At 48.8% G+C, this 21,714-nt stretch overlaps 1 protein-coding gene across 1 annotated transcript in view; it reads left to right on the top strand.

The window, feature by feature from the left end:
- LOC119386438 (uncharacterized) overlaps positions 1-21,714 on the top strand; it is a 466,488-nt gene that overhangs the window by 411,755 nt on the left and 33,019 nt on the right. The window contains exon 19 of the mRNA XM_049413126.1: positions 7,153-7,313. Coding sequence (XP_049269083.1) covers positions 7,153-7,313 — 161 coding nt within the window. The remainder of the gene's footprint in view (positions 1-7,152; positions 7,314-21,714) is intronic.

Genomic DNA, 21,714 nt, shown 5'->3' with positions numbered 1-21,714 from the left:
TGCTACAATCCCAGATCCCTGTGCCTTGCTGCGCACATTAAAGTACTGCTTGCGCCAACTGCGCCAAAGTTCACTAGTCCACCTGTTTACACGGTATCGGACCGTTTATGGCCCAAAATATTCTTATTCGCAACAAACAGTACTGGAGCTTTTCCATAATGCCGCCGATGCCCTCCACTCGTTCCATTCCAGCGATGCGCTTTTACAGCAAAAGCTCCGTTTTTGGCGCTGTAGTTGTCCGTCGCCGCCGTCCCCGGTGTCCGTAACCGCTTTCGTGCGAAATAAAAAAGAAACAAAGTAAGAAAGACTATCCAGGATGGAACGGGGTTCGAACCTGGGCCCTCTGCGTGGGAGCCCACTATTCTACCCCAGAGCCATGCCGGTGCTTTAAACTACCTTCCAAAAATATTATATACAGGCTTCATGTCGGGAAGGAGCCACATTAACATGTAATATAGCATGGTAGAAGAGTAAAGTAACAACCAGGCGTAACACAATGCGAATTGCACAGCGGGTGGGTTGTTGAATGCTTCCAACCCATTACAAAGGCCTCTGCCATAATTCTTCATCGTCGTCAGGGACAACATCAACAAAGTGCACATGATGCCTTAGAGGTGTTTAGTGGGTACCACGGTTCTCCGCAGAATGACAAAAAAATGGCATAGCAGCTGCTTCCCTACCTCACAATAATTGATGATTGATAGCGTACTGGGTTCCTCGCAAGAACACTTCTATTGGTTGCCAAGGAAGCCCGGCCAAAGTCTGCACCGTCGGGTGTGTCTATGTTGTTGAAAGTTCGATAGTCTCTCTTATTTAATCGAGAACTGGTGAGAACACTTCAAAATGTGTTTTTACTTCGTTCACGAGTCACTCCGCGTACCGCAATGTAGCCACCGTGGCCAAGCGGCAACAGCTATCGGCGTTGCGCTCTGTAAGCGGCGTCTTCATGCAAATGCAGATTCGACCTTCAAAAAGTTTGAAAAATCTAAAAAAAAAATAAACAAAAGATGCCTCCTAATCGTGCTGCGCAACGTTTTTCGGTACGCCTCTCGTAAAGCTAAGCCACAATGGTCACGTAGAGCGCATCTGGCATGTTGTGGTGCTACTGCTGCTCGCGCACGTCCAAGCGCTCATTGTGCGTCTTGATTGCGAAACTGACCGTAACACGGTGGCAAGCCAGTGCATCTAGAAATTGTGCCGTGCAGTCAGCTACAAATCAAGAGCAAGTGGCCTCACGCGTCCTAAGCACTGTTAGAACAGTCAGTGTTGTCGTCAGTCGACAAAAAAGTCAAAGAAGTTTCCCAACTTGCAAAGTTTTCCAACTGATTTCCTCCTGCTTGTTGAAAGCTACACTTGGGAGCGTACTCGGCGTTTGTTCGCAAATCTCACATTGACGAGCATTGAGCGGCGCTGCTGCGGGACTTTCTCTCTGTTCATGGACTACCTAACTGCGCCGTGCAGTGACTTCGTTAAGTCCAAATTGCAATGCAGAATGTAATAAAGAAACAGACCGGACGCAGTCGCATTAGTCCTTTGCACTTGCTGAACCCTAAAACATCCTTCTCGGACCAAGTCTCGGGACCTCCATCAACAGCAGATCCAAAGGGCGGTGATCCCCACCCCCCCCCAAAAAAAAAAATATAACCGATGGTACTCTTTACACCTAAACAGTCGGTTGTCATTTGTCATGTGGCCTCTTAGCGGGTCGCCATAGTTATTCCCCTACAGTGTGAGCATCATGGGGACTCACACCCACCAGTCGTACCTTGACAGCATATTTAGTTAAGAAATTCGCGAACGCGGGTTGTCACTAAAGCCAACTTTTTGACAAGCGGACTTGTCTTCCTCACGGCTGCCTTGAAGAAGAGCATCCCCCCACTTCATGCTTGGAATGATCACTGACCCCGCCCCTTCATACAAGATCACTTTGTTCCACTTTTACTTTTTAGAAGACTTTTTCTGAATATTTGGGTTGAGTACTTACTTCCGGTTCTCCAAAGTCCTTAACAGTAAAAGGAGAATGTCACTCAGTGCTCACGCCTCTAATAATTATTGAGTACGATGGAGCATCATCCCTAGTGAGTTCTAGCGATTGTTGAATGCATCATCCAGGCAGGCAATTTCATACAGTATGTTTTCATTTGCAAAGAGTTAGTCTTATTTCTTTAATAACGGCTGGTTTTCTGGTTAGGATTTTTTTTTTTTGGAATGACCTTAGGACAGCTATCATTCGCAGAAACTGTATGTGCCATGCTTGCTTGCCATTGATGCTTCACTTCAGTGCACATCTTGTGCAGTGCAATGAAGCCAGAATGTGACACTCTTTCGTGCTGAGAACCTCATTAGTGCTGAGAACCTTATTAGGCTGCTCTCTGGCTGTTCGCCTTGTCTCTTTGTTTGCATTGATCATTGAACATTGAACATGGCAGCAGCATTTCCTGTACGCACTCTAATAAGAATATTCACCGAAAATATAGACATGTTCTGCTCCAAGTGATCCTAATTTCCGTTTTGGCTGCTCCAAACCTACTCAAAGCAACGGTTCCTCCTGCGCCAAATTTCCTCCAAAACAGCCTTTTTTCTGCTCCAAAAATCGCTCCAAATCATAAACTGGCTGGACCACCACTGCATTACAGTGTTTACATAAAAGTCTGTTGTTACGGTACTTGGGTTTTACATATACTCCCGTTACAACAGACCAAAATCCTCTCCACTATGAAGGTCTGTTGTAAGGAGGTCATACTGAGTCTGATGTTTTCATGCGCACCCTAAATAGTGCTGACAATTAGTGTACGTATATTATCGTCGATCCTCACTCTGTTCTGTGCTGCTTACAAGGTAAAAGGAGTTGCACGCTGAGAAGCGACACTGCCTTCGCGGCAACTAGCAGAACTTGTCAAACCACACGTATGTGCGCACAGTGCACACTGGTGCACAAAACTGCTGCACACAAATATGAACCACTCTCACATTCACGTCTCACTGTTTGCAGCATGTGTGTGATGGGATTCTTAAGAATGAGCAGTCAGAAAGAGTACGTTGTGCCGATGACAGCAACATTCTCAAGAATATGGCGATGCTGTTTTCTGTTTTCACTTTATGGAGAAACACACGAACATAAGAGACACAACAAATTATGCTATACGGGAACACGACACTTTACAACACATGGAACAGAACTCAAAAAGAAGCAAGCTTATTCTTGGCGCAAGAAAGTCTCATCGGGCGAAACAAATGGCTGACGCGGGATAGATACGCCTTCGTGGATGGAGCATCGGCACGAGAATGCGGCTGTCGCAGTGGCTTGGCGAAATAAGGTGCAGTGCATGAATGGATGCTGCCAAGCGATGACGGGGACAGCTGATCCAGAGGTCAAGCCAAGTGTTGTGTTCTGACTCGTTAGTCTAGTAATGCGTTGCAAAACTGGGGCCTACACCAGACGGTGTTGCGGATGAACACTGCAGCTTCGTGGGAGCTCAATGCACTTGACGTCGATTCTTGAGCCCAAGCGAAGCAGTGCACTCCGACTCTTGACCTCCGCCAGGCACTCGGGTCTACGCCCAACCGTGCTGCTGGCAGAGGTCCACCACCTCGAAGTGAACGCCACCGTGGCGACTGCGTGGCTCTTCACGTGCCTGACTCGCGCTAACTTAAAGATTTTTCTTTTTTTGTCCGTTTCACATGCCAAAGCGCATAGTCGTGTTCATCTTTGATTGGAAGTCCGCGCAGTCAGCTACAAAACACGGACGCTATTATGGGACTATAATCTTCAGCGGTAGCACACGCATAGTTCGGCTGTCTCGCCTTCCCTTCATTGCCAAGAAAAGTTGTCCGCAAGTATATGAGGGGGTCATAGTAAGCCTTGAGGCGCTCCACGTTGACTATGTCGCGCCCTCGACAGTGCATGTCCGAAGATGGCTTGATGGGTTCGATCAGGTAATTGACCGGGGATGTGTGCTCGACGATACGGTAGGGGCCTTCGTATTTCAGCAGTAGTTTTGAAGAGAGGCCAGTTGCAGTGGCAGGGACCGAGCGCCATACGAGCGCTCCAGAGAGGAACGTGGGCTCATAAGTGATGGTGCCACCGCGAATGCTCTTCTACCGCTCTTGCTCATGCGTTGTAAAGGTCTTAGCAAGCTCGCGACACTCTTCAGCAAGCCTGGCTGTGTCAGAAATAGGCTCACACTAAGAGTGATCCTGCTTGTATGGAAGTATCATGTCGATCGTGTGTGACGGGTGCCTTCTGTACAATAAAAAGATGGGTGAAAAGGCAGTTGTGCTGAGGGGCGGTATTATAGGCGTAGGTGACGAAGGGCAGAATGGCATCCCAGTCTGTGTGACCGGCGGCAACGTACATTGAGACCATGTCGCCGAGGGTGTGGTTAAAGCGTTCTGTCAGGCCATTCGTCTGCAGGTGGTAAGCAGTAGTTTTGCGGGGAACAGCATGGCACTCATTTAGAATGGCTTCGTCGACTTCCGACAAGAAAACACGGCCTCGATCGCTGAGAAGTTCTTGGGGTGGACCATGACGCAGCATGAATTCATGTAGCAGGAAGGAGGCAACATCGCGCGCTGTAGCCGCTGGGAGGCCGGCGGTTTCGGCGTATCACGTTAGGTGGTCTACAGCGACGATGGCCCAGCGGTTACCAGCCGACGTCAAGGAAGCGATCGATACAAATCGATGGCTAGGGCAACGTAATGTTTGTAGACCTACAGGTGACACGTGCGTTGAAGATTTTCGGCATTGGCAATCAAGGCAGCAGCAGACGAACTTCTGCACGTAGCGGTACATCCCTCGCCAGAAGTATCGTCGAACGCAGTGGTAAGTTTTGGATAACCTAGAGTGCGCGCATTGCGGATCAGAGTGGAAGGACTCGCATATTTCAGACCGCAAACTTCGGGGTATCACAAGTAGCCACTGGCGGCCGTCGGCGTTGTAATTGCGTCGGTGCAGTAGGTCGTCACATATGGCAAAATGGTGGGCTTGACGACGCAACGCGCGTGTGGTTGGTGTTGCCGACGGATCAGTGAGCAAGTCAATCAGCGAGGCGATCCATTTATGCTTGCGCTGCTCGGTCGCAATGGTGTGAATATCGATGGAAGAAACAGCAATGTGAGATACTGAGCAGGAGGCACCGTCGTCAGGTAAGGGGGAGAGCAAGAGGGCTTCGGCATCAGCATGCTGGCGTACATTGAGGTACAGCACGCGGATGTCGTAGTCTTGCAGGAGAAATGCCCAGCGGGCGAGACGGCCCGAGGAATCCTTCAATGACGACAGGCAGCATAGTGCACGATGGTCGGTGACGACATCAAATGGGCGACCATACAAAAAAGGTCGGAATTTTGTAAGGGCCCAGATGATCGCCAGGCACTCATTTTCAGTGACGGTGTAATTGGTCTCGGCTCTAGTAAGCGTACGACTTGCGTATGCTACGACGTATCCGGGGACCCCTGGTTTGCGATGCGCAAGAACAGCGCCGAGGCCTACACCGCTGGTGTCCGTGTGTACCTCCGTTGCGGCTGTAGGGTCGTAGTGGCGCAGTGTGGGAAAAGACGTCAACAAACAACGGAGCTTTGCGAACGCGTCGTCGCACTCGGACGACCACGAATGTAGCAAGCATAGGCTCTTGGCGCGAGTGGCGTCCTTTCAGGAGAAGCGAAAGAGGACGGTTCATTAGAATGCGCTGGAGAGCGCAACCGATTACTCAGCTCCAAGGCTTCGCTACAAATGAATTAGAATCTGCACAAAATTGTGCCACTAGGTTCATTCATTCTTCATATTCATACGACATAAGCATATCATCCTTAAACATGAAACTGATCTTGCTAATCTTTCTGTGCGTTGCCACATCGCCAGCCCCTGTTTCGTTCACAAATTTTTTCACTTCCCTCAGTCATGCTTCATACATCATCCCACCAACATGCATATCCCACCGCACGACCCATCCTTATCCAATTGCACGTGCATGTGCTTGCACTACTACTTTTGCTGCCTTATTAGTTTCCTCACACAGCAATGGACTGGAATGGCCTTCCCCGTGACATTGCAGCCATCACGTGTTCTTCAACTTTTGCGAACAGCATCACTGCACATTGTTCATGAACATCACTCATTTTAACCTTCATTTGTTCACCCACCCCTTATGTAATGCCCCCTAAACGGGGTCTTTACGGTATTAAAGCGATGAGTGATGTGATCTGATGTCAACTGCACAGATGAACCCGTGACGCCGTCCCATGGCCTCAGACATTGCGATCGTGACACAGTTCATGTCAGCCGACTTAAACCGGACTATGACCCCTTGATGCTACCTATGCCTTTAGTTGCCAGGATGGCTGATCTCGTCTCCCGGTGGTAATTGTAGCGAAGAGGAGGAAGAAGAAATGTTCGAGCGTCTGTTACCGTGCTCATGATCTGCGTTCGTATCCGACTGGTGCTATCTTGAATGTGCAACTCGTCAGTGTTTCCCAGTAAATGGTCATAAGACATCTGACGTCGTACGACATCAGATATCGTCGCAGGATGGGGCCGCAGGTGGTGGGAGCAGAGGCAGTTTTGGGCTGATTGTTGGGAATGTCAGTCATTGCATCGGTTTAAGCAGTTGGCAGTGCTTGGCTGCAAAGTTCCAGGTTAAGGTCAGGGATTGCAGGAACCTCTGCCAGATGTTGTATGAGGATTTATTGGAAAACACTGATGACTTGCACAGTCGAAGTAGTGCTGGTCAAACAGACGCCTGAGTGTTTCTTCTTCCTCCTCTTCACCACAACCAGAATACTAGATGGTTTTATGGTGTTGTAACCCACTCTTCAGGTGGGTTACATAAGGTAAAATACCACTGTTCATTTGTTTTGAATTATTCGTAAGTACAAATACTGTGACTCAAAAGTTGAATCAGATTATTTGATTAGGTGTTGTTCGATTCAAATTCAAAGCTCGAATGCTCAGCAACCCTATTTTTTGCTGTTATTGAAGTTAGTTATGGCTCTTTGCGTGCTGCCTTAATATTTGCGCATGTTTTGTGGCTCATTCTGGGTAAAAAAAACCAAGGCAATATTCTCCGAGTGACTGCACTTTGCGTAAACAATGAATTTCAATGTAACAAAGCGAATTGTGCAAAGCGAGCTCCTTACAGTGATTCACATATGCTGCAGATGGTTTGTCACCAAGCAAGTTGTCTGCCAGTCCCAATTCTCCTCGTCGTTGGGGGTTGCGGCAACAGCGTGGCAGTGCCTTGGGTGACTTACAGCCCTATTGTCAAGCCTTGGTGTGGGCACTGGATGCGGTTGCCAGCCACCAGTTGCTCCCAAATGAGGTGGGAGCAGCTCTGTATTTTGTTACTCACAAGTGGTAGAGATGTTCAAGTAAAATTTCCGGCAACATTTCGCTGCTATCTGCCTGCTCTCTCTCTTTTCATTCAGCATTATGTGTTGGAGGACAAGAGTGACTCACCAGAAACCTTCCTGCTTAATGATTATACAGCTTGCACATCTTTTTATCTTGGGGTGTGCAAATTAGTGATGCAGAACTATCGATGCTACTATCGATACTATCGATAGTGGAGTCACTATCGAACTATCGATGGTAAAAAATACTATCGATAGCGCTATCGATAGTAAGTACTATCAATAGTATAAAATCAACAGCGCGAACTCATTGCAGCGTAAACTTGGTTCCCCGCGCGCGCGGTACACAGTGCAGCCGGAGGAGCAGGCTGAAGGGCAAGGAAGTTGACATGCTTGTGTTCTTCACCAGAGTGCTTCGCTGATACATGATCATAAAGTCAAACTGTTCAGCTGTAGCGGAAAGGAAGCCGTTATGTATGTCTCAGAAATCATAACATTCTTTTAACAGCTATTCATGTCTTACGCACTTTACAGCAAACGTTTTTAGGCCCATATACAGCCAATGTTACACACTGCCATTGTCATTGACCGCATCATCTCCTACACATCAAATACCTTCTGGCGCTCTTTGGCCATCATTGGCCCTTGCGCCACAAAACAACACATATCATCATCATCATGTGTGGTGGTACTGCGTGGCTTCAAATTTATATTGCATTTTATGATTCCAAAATACAAAAAATTGTCAAGAACTAAGTTTGTTAAGCGTAAGGTGTAACGGGTTGCTTTTGAATACGAATTAATAATGGACACATTCCGCCATTTTCACTGTGGATATAATTTATTTCTCTCGCCAAAAATTGCTCATAAATTAAGTGAAGGGGATACTAGGCTATCGCAAATATTTTGGCAATGTGGCCAGCCAGCAACAGCATCATTATTCGCGCCACTATGGATAGTTTGTCACGTAGTTGTGAGAGTGAAGAATGCTGCAGAAAGACTGGGAAATAGGAAGCTCTTTTTTAGGGGGAACTTGTGCCCGGAAAATCAAAACTCAACATGAAGTCCAGGGTTCGACGGAAACCCGTCTGGTCGGGAAAATTCATGGTGGGAATGGCAAGCACCGACCAATCGTTGAAACAAACACACAAATTGACGTTTCGGCCCCGCTACGAGGGCCTTGTTCAACACACAAATTGACGTTTCGGCCCCGCTACGGGGGCCTTGTACACCTGGTGAACAAGGCCCCCGTAGCGGGGCCGAAACGTCAATTTGTGTGTTTGTTTCAACGATTGGTCGGTGCTTGCCATTCCCACCACAAAACTCAACATACAAGCGATACACGCTGCAGACTGATAGCGGCGAGAATAGTCGCTGGCCGTCGAGTAATCTGATGATCGGTGGAACACTTAGTCTTTTATACATCAGTAATCGAACCTTCTAGCGTTATCGCCGGTTCTCGCGTAAGCTCTCGAATAAACTCGACTATTCGCGTCCAGCGCGTAATCTTAACAAATGATCTCAGACAATCGCGAAGCTTCTCAAACATTGCGGCGTGGTCTGCGTCAAACGCTCGGAGCAGTCTTTCTTGGTGAAACCCGAATACATCTAGACAAAGCAATAAACACGCGTGTCAGTAACATCGCTAGTAATATTACTGATGGTACTACCGACTGGACTATCGATAGTTTGTCGATAGTAATACTGTCGATAGTTTGTTTACACTATCGATAGTTTAAAAGAAACTATCGATACTATCGATAGTCAATTTACCGATAGTTCTGCATCACTAGTGCAAATACAGTAAAACCTCAATAATACATACCTCTAGAAATGCTGCATACCAACGTACTAAATGGCAGTACACACTAAGTCCAGAGTACAAATTGGAATCTGCCTTATGCGTGCGGATATTGCCAACAAAGAAATAATGTAGTTCAAAGTACCTTTTCGTTCTATTTGCCAAAGCGCTGCACAGGCCATGATTCTCAGCCCGGACCCGGAACTCATTCAAGTTTACCCGCCCGAACTCGGCCTGCCAACTAAAAGTGAGGCCCGGGGCCAGCCCGAACCCGAGATAAAAATTCACCTACCCGTCCCGGCCCGGCCCGAGCGCAGATCGAGCCCGACAGAGGCCCGAGCCAATAATCTAGGTGGTGTGGCCCGAACATGGAATCGACAGCAAGACGTTTTATCTAGCAAATATCTTATGCTTTGTTGGCGCATGCTTCGCTAACAAGCATGCTCTAATCTACGGTAATTCCTTGTACCGAAGGGCCTCACTGTGGAAACAGTTGAGCAGACATACTGGGTACGATGAACTTTGTTCTGCAGCGGTACACTGTACCTATTTCTTCTGCAAATACAGTGGGAATCATCAAGAGCGTTTTGTAGAAGATACTGTAGCAACTAAAGTGACTTGCATCATAAGTTCAGTTTCAGTATCGAGCGCGATGAACACAGAGGGGGCAGAGAACAGAACCCTATGTTCCCTTTCTCTTTTTATTGCAATCTCTGTTGAAATTTAAAGCATGCTCTACCAACAAACCAAATCGTGCACCCTTCTGGATATGTAGTACCTGTCTTCAGCATAGTAGCACTTTGCCACGGCAAGAGATATAGAGGAAAATAAGCCATATTTATTACCATTGCTCTAAATTTGCTAACCTAGATAAAAATTAAAACTAACTCCGTGCAGCACGCATACAAATACCTACAGTGGAACACGGATATATCGAACTCGAAGGGGATCGCAAATTAGTTCGATACAGTAAAAGCTCGTTAATTCGGATTTCACGGGACCGGAAAAAATGTCCAAATTAACGGAATGCCAAATTAATGAATGAACAGGAAAAACAACATTAAAATCAAGTTGAAGAAGCATACCTTCATTTGCTAAAGTATTTTGTAATGGGCGTCTGCTTTTTCGCGCAGATTCCGGCTGATATTACAATTTTTCTTAACTCTTCCAAATGGACAACAGCATGCAAACTGTCGGAAATGCTCAGGCAAACGTCCTCTAATATCAAAAGCGCCTCCAACACTTCTCGTGAGGTGCGATGAGGTCACGGCTGCATCTCCTCGCATGACTCTTCGTCAGAATCGTGGTCTTCCTGGGCGCCCGTGAGATCATTAATAATTTCTTGATCGGTCAGGAGACCAGTCGTCGGTCGGTCATAATGTGCTGTCGCTATTCGCCATTCTTCAGAGCTCCCAAAATTTCCACTTTAGTCACCAAGTTCTTCACTTCGTACTTCTGCCGCTTTTCCGGCGCTGCCATCACTGTAGCGCATGATGTTGGTGGCATGCAAGTACGGTCAGAACGGAAAAAAAGAACTCTGCAAGAAGAGACGGTGCCGACACGACAACACAAGGGAAAATGGTGTCGGAGGCGCAGTGGAGCGAAGAAAGAAGATGCCGACGTTCCGTGACGCTGCAATCGCCCCCACTAGTTGATGACGATGGCGATGTGACTCAGGTTTCGGTTTCACTCCAGTGGTGCCAGCGCTGCTTTACCGCATTTTTGTGTAGCGGCAGCTGTCAGCATTTGTGCGAATTAAGCGGTGCGGAGCCGAATTCTGACGAATTAACGAAGGTTTGGTCCCATAGATTAACATGCACTTTGGCCGGGACCAGTAGAGCCGTCCGAATTTTCGAATTGACGGGTGTCGAATTAACGAGCTTTTACTGTATATGAAAAATTCGATATAAAAAAATACAGGCCCCGAGACCTTACCAGTGGCGGACGATCACCTACAATCGGGGCATTCAAGAATGACCACTAATTCCGCACACAAGATGCAACAGAATGTTTTATTTGCGGGAAAAAAAATTGCTTATCTTGGCCTGCTTCTTTGTCTTCGAAATGAAGTTGAAGACGCTGGCCTCAATGTTATCGAGGCTGTGTAGGTGCGACAACCCGGTTTCCCTCCATGTCGCCGCAACAATGGCGAATCAAGCTGAACGCTGCCGCCACTCTAGTGGCGGAGTACGCGCATGTAGCCGCCGCCTCGTCCGGACGATCGTCGCCATTTGAGCTGTCGGCCTGGGCATCCTGGGTCCCTGCGACCGCAGCAATGTCCTCGTCTACGAGGCTCGCAACAGCCTGAACATTGCAATCCGCATCCATGAAATCGTCTGCAGACACTTCGGGTGGTACAACAGCAGGGAAAAGGGACGACCACTCGCGAAACGCGTCGTCTATGTGCTCGTCGTCGCAGTCTTCACTGGTTTCCGCAAGTTTCGCCATCACGAAGCCTGCCTTCCAGAAGCAGTTGGCCACAGTGTCCGTCTTCACGTCTTGCCAGGCGCCCGTCATCATTTGAATGGCACCAAGCAGGTCAACCTTCAGCTCAGTACCCATGCGGAGGTTGACCAGCAGCCTATCAAGGAGTCGCCTCCTGTAGCCCACTGTGAAGGACTTGATGATGCCCTGGTCGAGCGGTTGCAGCTTCGCTGTCGTGTTGGCCGGCAGAAAGTAGAGCTCGACGTTTTTGAGCTCACAGGTGGTGTGGTGGGCCGAGCAGTTGTCCACAAAAGGGCAAGCGCGACGCCCCGACTTGCCCAGCTCGACATCCCACGCTTGCAGCCATTCTGTGAACAGCTGACGCGTCATCCATGCTTTCTTGTTCGATGCGTAGTGCGCTGTGCCCTTGCTTTCCCGATCACAAAAGGCTGGAGCTTCCGAGACCCATCCATATTGGCTGCCAGCAGAACGCTCACACGAACTTTACTCGTTTTGCCGCCGTGACACGTGCTACCCCGGACGTCGAGAGCCTTGCTTGGCAGCATTTGCCAAATAGACCGGTCTCGTTGGCGTTCAAGATTTCCGCAGGTGAAAACTTCACAGAGATTTCCGGCCACTCCTTTGTCATCCACTACTGTATGTCCTGGCTGCTTACGGCTTCGCTTTCGCCAGAAATGGTTTTGCCGACGATGTTGTAGCGTTGCTTGAATTGGTGAAGCCACCTGGTGTTGTCGGCAAAATTGTCTTCACCGAGTGCAGCGGCAAACCATTTGGCCTTAGTCATCAGCATTGGGCCATCCACAGGAATGTTCTTTGCGCGCACTTCTAAGAACCAGGCATAGGAGTGCCTGTTCTACTTTCCCGTGGGCAGGAGCGCGCACACGACAGGCTCCTGGCGTTTGCTGCTCTGCCGCCTTTGCCTTGATATCTGTCTTGTTTTTCAACAAGGTGCTCAGTGTGCTCCGTGGTATCCCGATGTTGTCCGCCGCCGCCGAATTTTTTTCGCCTGCCTCAACACGCTGTATGGCTTTCAACTTCGTTGCAAAGTCAAGGTTCTTGCGCTTCTTGACACTGGCCATTGCTATACGAGAAGTCGAAAATTCAAGCAGTCCCCAGCGCCTTTGCACAGCACGCGTGCAAAAGAGGAATGCGGTGGCATGCAACAACTCACGGAAGTGGACTCCGCCAACAAAGCGCTCGCGATCAGTCGTGATGGCGGTGATGGCTACCCGGGCTACCTGCGAGGGCAGCAGCGATATACGAAAGGCGCTAGCTGTGGTTGGCTGAGCAAATATGAAAGTTGCGGGCTGTGGTTGACTGATCAAAACTCGCAAAACAGCAACAAAAAAAAAAGAATGAGAAGGAGGGAGCCGCCGGCTCCTTTGTTCCTGCTCTAAAAAAAAAGGTGAAAGGAGGAAGCCGCCGGCTACTGCATTCCTGCTCTCTGAGCTGACGGTAACGCGGAGAAAAAAAAAAGAAAAAAAAAGTGTTCCGCAAGTTCGAGAATGCGCCCAACAGGAGTACAGTCTGAGCCCTCTCGCCCTCGTTTTTTTAGCGTATCGGGTGTCGGCGGAGGCGCGGTGCCGCGAAGATCGCGGGGCACAGTGAGTGCGTTAGCGCGCCTTCCAGCTCGCATGGTGTTCGATATATCTGATGGTGGGTAAAAATACCGTTCATTATACAGTCAACGTCCGATTTTTCGGACTCCCTAGGGACCGCAAAATTGTCCTAAAAATCGGGCAGTCCGAAAAAACGAATTCATGTTCTTTTATTCCGCTGAAACGGTCAGATCACCATAGCCCTGTCCGAAATAGCTTTAATGCCTCCCAGTACACTTATCAGGCATTTTCGTGCGCGCCCAGGCTCTCGCAAGTACATTCGGTACCTGCCGTGAACCCCGCTTAACTACGTGCCAACCGCGACTTTCAAATTTGCGTCTCGTGATGATCGCCGCTGATACCAGCAAAGCGCGGAATATATTACGGCTCTCTCGCATGGAGCAATTGGAAATGATGACGCGGAACACAAAGACTGTGGCGCAAGAGCGGACGACTCGTCCGGCTTTCCCTGATGCGTGTGCGTACATAAACGACGCACACGCATTGCCGATCTCCGCTGATAAGCAGCATTTGCTGCCGTGTGAAGCCAATTGTTTCTAGTTGTGTGCAGCACATCGCCAACTAAGCTGATGCCGTCACTGTACTGTTGCTGTACCATACGCACGCATTTGTCATGAAAGGGTTCGTGATGCGCACTCCGTTCCTGACCACACACGGACGCGGCGATGGTGAGCTGCTTTCGTTCGTGAAGGGAACGCGTCTGTGCGGCGCACTTAGCGATCTCGCACAAAGAGACAGCATGAATGGCGGCGCGGCGCGTTTGGGTTCTCGCCTATTAAATGCGTGCAGTATGCGTGCAGCTGCGCTAGGCCACATGCACTACCGAGCAGTTAACTGTAGATGCTTATCGTAAGGGTTGTCAGCGATCAAGGCTCACTGGCGCGTTTGCCACCTGCCGCCATCACGCCTCTGTGCATTTCCGCTGCTCATCTGTAAAGACATCGCCGCACGGCGCCGTGATAATGGCTCCTTTGAATTTCTGGTTTGCTTCATCCCATAACACTTCGGCTTTGCGGCAGAGCTGACTATCAGACTCTGCTGCTGTTGCAAACAGATCGACTCGCGAAAGCGCTGGTTACAACCTACGAGATGATAGAAGCGGCAGAGGTGGGAGATTCAATTAATGCCGTTCAGACCTGCAATTGGGGGCAGAAAGTCCGAAAAATCGGACGCCGAATAGTTTCAGCGTCCGAAATTTTGGACGTTCTTATACATTGATGTCGATGGGACTGGTGATGGTGCTGCGAAAGCGTCCGAATTTTCGAGCATGTTCGGAAAATCGGGCGTCAAAAAAATCGGCAGTTGAATGTAAACATGTGAATTTCTATACTTTTGCAGGGGATTTTCAAAGGAATAATTTCGAGTTCGATATAGCCGAAAATTCTATATGTGTTGGTTCAATATATCCGTGTTCGACTGCATAAACAGCCGAAAGGAAAAAATATACTATTTGTCATAGCATTCTTTTCATATACATACTACAGTAGAACCTCGTTGATATGTTCCCGCTTAGTACGATTTCCCGGCTCCTATGCTTGAAATCGCGAAAATTAAAAATAACCCAATACAGGTGTGTGTAATACATACCGGTTAATACGTTCCCGAAAAATACAATTATTTGGCAGCAACGTTCAGCACGGCAGAAAACTGCGTTCGTATGATACGTTTTGTTCTCAGAAAATCTCATTGTGCAAAAAAGGGCCGTCTCGTGTACTTGTAAAACGCGAAGTGGCAGACAGCTGCTGCGGGGCGACAGCTGCTTCTCCGCAGTGCCTTTCCCCCCTGTGCGCTTTCTCTGCGTTGCTCCGTTGTCCCTCCGCGTCTCTTCCGAATTGCTCGATCACCGCTCTCTGTCAACCACACACCAACCCAAAGGCAGGCGGCGACACTGGTCGTCAAAATCTTCAAATTACTTTTGTCACGTGGTTTATTCACGTACAAACGCAGTGATGTGATAGCTGCGCCAATTGCGCCAAACTGCGCCAATACGTGAAACCTGCAACATCCTGCTACATCTCCGCTGTTCTGCCCCAAAGCTGCCGCGCGGTAAAATTTTCGTGCCGCGAGAGGAATGGGTTCATGCATCATTTTTCACGGCACGCTGCCCGGCGCTTTCTGGGGGACCTGACCGGACGCAGATTGATGGGTAGGCTCGTTAAGCACTGGTTTGGCTTGCCCAGGCTTTTGGGGGCCGACATAACCCTCTGCAGACTGCTGTAAATTGGCATGACCCCCCAAAAATGCACCTTGGAAGGAGCGGCTCGCCGACAGCTGGTGTGACCGCACCGCCGCAGCAACATAGAAGTAAAATTTCAATTGTTAGTACAGCGACGTCCATGCCTGTCTTATTTTTGGCCCCCTTTTTAAGTTCTGCTACTCGAACTAGGGTTATAGCCCTGTCACATGGGCAACCTTAACCATGGTTAGGGGTAGCTACACAGCAGAAGTAACAGCACTTAATCTCGTAACCACGGTTATCACAAACAGAGAAGCTGGCAAGATGGCGGACAAGCTTCGCACCAACCGTGAGCTGGCGCAGGGACCGCCGCACAAGCGCTTATTGACACAGGGGCCACCGTTTCCATAATCTGCGAGAACCTATGCCGCAAGTTAAAAAAGGTGACCACGTCGCTCTCAGGACTAATGCTCTGCACGGCCAGCTCACAGTACATAGCACCTTCTGCTGTGTGCACCGCGCGTGTCATTATTCAAGGCGAACTGTACGTCATCGAGTTTTTCGTGCAAGCCTCATGCTCCCACGACGTTATTCTCGGCTGGGACTTCCTTTCGCGTCATCGTGCCCTCATAGACTGCTCCCTTGCAGAAGTCGCCCTTACGCCACTGCAAACTGCTCTTTCGGTGGATCCCCTTCCCGGCGCTTACAAACTTGTCGTTGCTGCGGACACAGATATAGCCCCGAAAACATCCACCCTGGTAGCCCTGACCTGTAAAGCCCCTCCAGACAGAACTGTTCTGTTCGTCCCGTCCGAGGTATTTCTCTGCCGCTATGGCTTGCGACTGCCGTTTGCCGTACTCGCCGTTGAATCGGGTGCTACAATTATGCTGGTTGTGAACTCATTAACATCCTCAGTTATATTACTTCGGGGGGAATGTTTGGGCAACATACAAGACGTTGACCTACTGCGCTCTATGGAGTTTGCGCCAAACCAACCGGAGCTCCAGCTGAATGCCATGACACCACCTGTTGCCACTACTTCCGCTCCAGACATTTTCCATCCTTCCGTTGCCACTGATCTATCGCGGACACATCGACGCGAACTCTTAGCCCTTCTTCGAGAGTTCCGCTCTTCCTTTGATTGCGCTCAACCATCTTCGGGGCGTACAACGAGCATCACGCACCACATTCACACCGACAGGTAATGCTCCCTTACGCCAACGACCATATCGAGTTTCAGCGGAAGAGCGGCGTATTATCAACGAACAAGTCGACGATATGCTCAAGCGCGGTGTCATCCAGCCATCCCAGAGCCCCTGGTCGTCCCCTGTTGTGCTTGTACGCAAAAAGGATGGATCAATCAGATTCTGTGTCGACTACCGCCGCCTCAATAAAATAACTCGGAAGGATGTATACCTATTGCCACGCATCGACGATGCTCTCGATTGCTTGCAAGGAGCAGAATATTTCTCGTCGTTGGATTTACGCTCGGGTTATTGGCAAGTTCCGATGGCCGACCCTGACCGATCGAAGACTGCATTCGTCACTCCTGACGGGCTGTATGAGTATAACGTCATGCCGTTCGGACTCTGCAACGACCCAGCTACCTTCGAATGGATGATGGACAACATCCTTCGCGGCTACAAGTGGAATACCTGCCTCTGCTACAAGGTAGCAGAGACAGGTATCCTTGGCCTTTGACATCCTTGACGACATCGTCGTTTTGGAACGACGAGGAACGTCGAGGGTCCAAAATCCGAGCAAGCGCAAGCTCAGGTCGCGTGGCTACCACTAACGCTGTGGCTTGCTTTCTTGACTGCTTTGTCGTTGTCTGTATTGTTCACTACACTTAAAAAAAAAAGTATTTTCTGTAGCACTTTTCACGATTTTGCTGAGCATTGCAAATCCTTCATCCGTAGCACGGTACATAGGTGCACGCTCGTTCCACACACTTTTGTTTAGACCCCATAGCTACAACAACAGCCGGGGTAACTAACAATGCGGCCCAAAGAATGGAGGCTGTCGCTCCTCCAGTCCGCCACGGTTAGATACAAGACCTACGGAAATGCACATGGTCGCCGCTGCACTACACGCCGCGATGTGTAACCACAGCAACGCCGCCATTGTGCCCAGTGAATATGGCCGATAATTTCCTCCACACTCTTCTGCCGGAGCGCGTTTGTTTTTTTCTGGCTGGACAATTCTGCCTACCAGCGGGGGTCGTCAGAAGCTGCGAGAAAAAATTTGTCCTGGAAGATATCTGGGAGGTTTCTTGCTTTCAGAGGCCAAAACGAGACGATGTGCAATCGCCGCCATCTTTGTGAGGACTCGACGGATTGCAGTGTGGGCACTTGGGGACTTTACCTTCGGTTGCCATTACGCTGGGCGTTATCTTTTACAGCCCCTTCCGCCGTGCGAGATGGTGCCATTATGAGTGGCGGCGAACATACCAGCGCATGTCTCAAGTTGAGACAGAACGCAAACTGATCAGCGTGAGTGTGCGACGTTGCATGCGATAGCCGCGAATAGCTGTCGCTTTCGGGGACGCTTAGCACTTTCGCGAGATTTCGTATATCGTGTTGTACCGCACTTGTTACGTGCACTGCGTAGAGTTGAGCTTGTTAAGCTTTTAGAGGGGCAGCAGTTTTCTTCACGGACGAGGCGAGGTGCGCGTAATGTTTTGAACGTACGTGATCGTATCCCAAATGCATATGCTCGAGAATATCACTTCCGCTCTTCGGGAAACCTGGCCCCATATTTGCAAGCGGCCGACGCCCATGCGGCGCAAAGTTTCGTCTGCTGACACGGCGGTAGCGTTTCTTTACGTTTACGCTTGTTGTCCCAGAGTTCGAGTTTTCAATATTCGGGTTGTCTCGGGATGTCAACACACGTGACCACGACGTTATTTCCGGTCAGGACCGCAACTCGCTGGCTGACCTCTGGCTGCCAGCGAGATGCCAGGAGTTCGAAAATCGAAGAGTCCCTCCATGTTTTTTGACAAATAAATGGTTTTTGCCTTGCACCTTAATATGGGCTTGTCAGCTTCAATTTTTACTCGATTCGGATCGTACGTTTATTTCCCGCGTTTTTTTTTGGAAACGTACCAACGAGGTTCTACTGTATATCACACCCCTGCTAGTATGTACAACCTATAAGTTGTATGTGGCATAGTTTACAGTTTATTTCTTCACATGTTATTGTGCAAAAAATTTAATTATCCAGAGATTCCGGCTTTAAGCATGCCATGCGCTGTTGCATAACATATCTTGCTGCACTAAAGTTTCTTGCACTGCTTGCGGTAGCCGCAGGGGAGGACATCATCTGCCTCGCAAATTGTGAAGGTATCGGTAGTCGTTGTTCTTAGACTTCCACAGGGATGCAACAACTGCGCCAATTGCGCCATTTTGATGCAATTTCGTATTTCTGCGCCAAGCTGCGCTGAAACCGCGATAATTGTCGAAACTGCGCCACATTGCGCCAAAACGCCCCAGGTAACCGCAAAATTTTTTCGGTAGCGGTAGGTTTAGCCTGGTTTTAGCGCGCAACGAAGCCCGCATTGGCGTTGGCAATGGCGACCTCATGTAGGAAGAGGCACCTTCATCCAATCTAATCCGATCCAGTGGTGCTTGACTCAAACATGACGTTAATCTGTTGTGGCGGGCTTGCTGGTGTGCCGATGGGCCTAAATGGAGTTTTTACTGCTGGTTCAAATGCTGCTATACAAGGTCATTCAACATGAGCAAAGGTCAGCGGCCATTTAATGTGGAAGCACCGCGTAAAGAAAGTTAACTGGCAAACGGGTCGTTTGACACGTGCGGCAAATCTTAGGGGGGATGTCGTTATTGTTTGGTGGAGTCCGGTTCAACGCTGCCTTTGTTCAGCTAGTAGTGCTCACGTGCACAAATTCGCGGACTGTATATACAGCAAGGTCTTGTTAAATGTGCTGACGAATAAAGTGTTGTTTAGAGAAGTACTTCACACGAAAACTCTGACCACCTTAGCCGAACAAGTTCGTCAAGGTACTTGCTCCCTTCAATTCGCGGTGAGGCCGACATCACAATGTGCCGAAAAAGGCCTTCCGCTTTTTGGGAAATCTGGACATTGGTCTACTAATCATTTTGACTTCGACGCGAGTGCGGTCACCGCTTTTCTGGCGCGAAGGTTTGATCGTGGCTACTAACGAGCACGCCAGTGCGAGTTATCGCTGGCAACCTTAATGCGATCAGGATCTTTATATCAGCTCGGTAGCGCGTGTGGCATAGTGCCTTTGGTACTACTGCCATATTGCACGCATTTTATACGCGACGGACCCAAAGATGCCGTTGGCTGCTGCCTCCCAAGCAGAGACACAGATTTGCGTGTCGCTTGCAGAAACGAAAGCAGCTCACCATTGCTGCGTTTACGCGACGAAATCTTTGCCGTATCCCTACACGCGGTCACGAGCGGAGCAGGTAGGAATACTCCTCGGGAAAAGCTGTCATACGGTAGAGCACGCGACCGCACCAGCAGTGACGGCGTCAGCTTTGTTGGTGACACGATGCACGAAATTAGCAAGGGTTCGGCTCTACTCGGTGACAGGCACTGCGTACAATGAAGGATGTCGGATTTTCGCTGTGCATAGCTCTCTCTCTCTATATATATATGTGTGTGTGTGTGTGTGTGTGTGTGTGTGTGTGTGTGTGTGTGTGTGTGTGTGTGTGTGTGTGTGTTTGTGTTTGTGTGTGTGTGTGTATCCATCCTGGTTTGTCTTAGACGTGGCATGGCATAACACACCGGACTTGGACTTTTCTCTTGAACTATATATACACATGGTGGCTCTCTTTAAAATGGACTTTCTCCTCATAGATCTTCTTAACAGAGCGGAATACAAAATTCAGCACATCGGTGCTGAATGAAGTGGACTGCACCAATTACGTGATCAGCCGGAGGTATAGGCCAAGTTACTGTAAAGGACCTTGGTGCAAACTCATCATGCACAAGGCCTTGGTGGTTTCCGCGGAATTCATTGGTCTTATCAGAGTCCTTCAATGCTTTTCTGGTCACGAAACTCCTCCGTAACGCTATGGGGCGAGCTTGCTATGTCGCCGCCGCAGCCGCGCAGCGGCGCAAGGAGTGTGCAGGGGGCATTGAGGAGAGCTTCGCTGGCTTCGCTATGTAGGGAGAGCCAACATTTATAGATACTATAAACGTTGGGGAGAGCTCGGGCCCGAGGAATCCGGCGGCATCGGCATTCAGTTTTCCTCGTTGTTTCTTAATTTGTGTGTCTGACAGGTGTGAGAAATGTGTGCGAGGACATGGATAGTGTACGTGAGCGACGATGCCGAAGACTTGCTGTGTACCGGGTTGTCGCTCCGGCTACAGAGGTACGAGCGGAAAGGTGTCGTTGTTTAGTTTGCCGATGGACGGCTATGAGAGGGATGAATAGAAATGTGCTATACCGCGACAGGAAGCTGCCGGATTTACCTTTGATGTTAGAATGTACAGGTTAGAATGTGCGAGAAACATTTTGATGCCATCGACGTTATTCGAACGGACGACATCATAGTGAATGGAGAAAATGTGTCTTTGCGACGCGAGAAGGCAAAGTTGCGGGCCGGCGCTGTTTCTTTCGCAACTTGCTACTTTTTTAGAATAACAGAGAGCCGAGCTAGTTGGTAAGTATTCATTCTAAAAAGACACGGCGTGCAAACACGGACACAAGGAATAAGTAACGATACCAGGCGTTTGTGGTGTCGTGGCTTCTTTCTTGCGTCCGTGTTTGCATGCCCTGTCTTTTTTAGAATAGTTGTTTAGGTTCTTTCCAGCTTATTAAATGCTTTGCATAGTGTCCTTGTTTGCCGTTGTTAAAAACACCGTTTTTTTTTTGTCATTTTTATTGACTGAATGTCAACTAAGCTATTTTTTTTTAAATTTTTATATTGTACTTCAGAGTTTTCCTTGTTTTTTGCATTATCTTGCTCCCTCCATGTACTGGCCGTGCAGAGATTTCCCTACGCTAGGAAAATGTCGCTCATAGCTTTCTGTTTTCTGAGGTATTTTTGCAATAAAAGTTTTTCTATCTTTCTCTTTCAATCGTAGCATTCTTGCTTTGTTTACTGTATATTAGTGGCTCAACAGTGGGATGTTCTCAAACATGTGCATTAAAATAAGCATTTATAGTGAAGTATAGACGCAAAGGGCGTTAGTGTTTCCTCAGCTTGACACGTTTTTAGGTATTTTGCCCCATGTTACGTTTTCCACGTTCTGAATAATGCGAAAGCGCAACAGAGCTCTGCTTGTGACGACATATGTGCTTATTTTCTCTAGATTAGCGAAACGCGGTTTCGTTT

This window comes from Rhipicephalus sanguineus, chromosome 3 (genome assembly GCF_013339695.2).
Source record: "Rhipicephalus sanguineus isolate Rsan-2018 chromosome 3, BIME_Rsan_1.4, whole genome shotgun sequence".
In the NCBI taxonomy this organism is placed as follows: Eukaryota; Metazoa; Arthropoda; class Arachnida; order Ixodida; family Ixodidae; genus Rhipicephalus; species Rhipicephalus sanguineus.
This window is presented reverse-complemented; position numbering and strand designations above follow the sequence as displayed.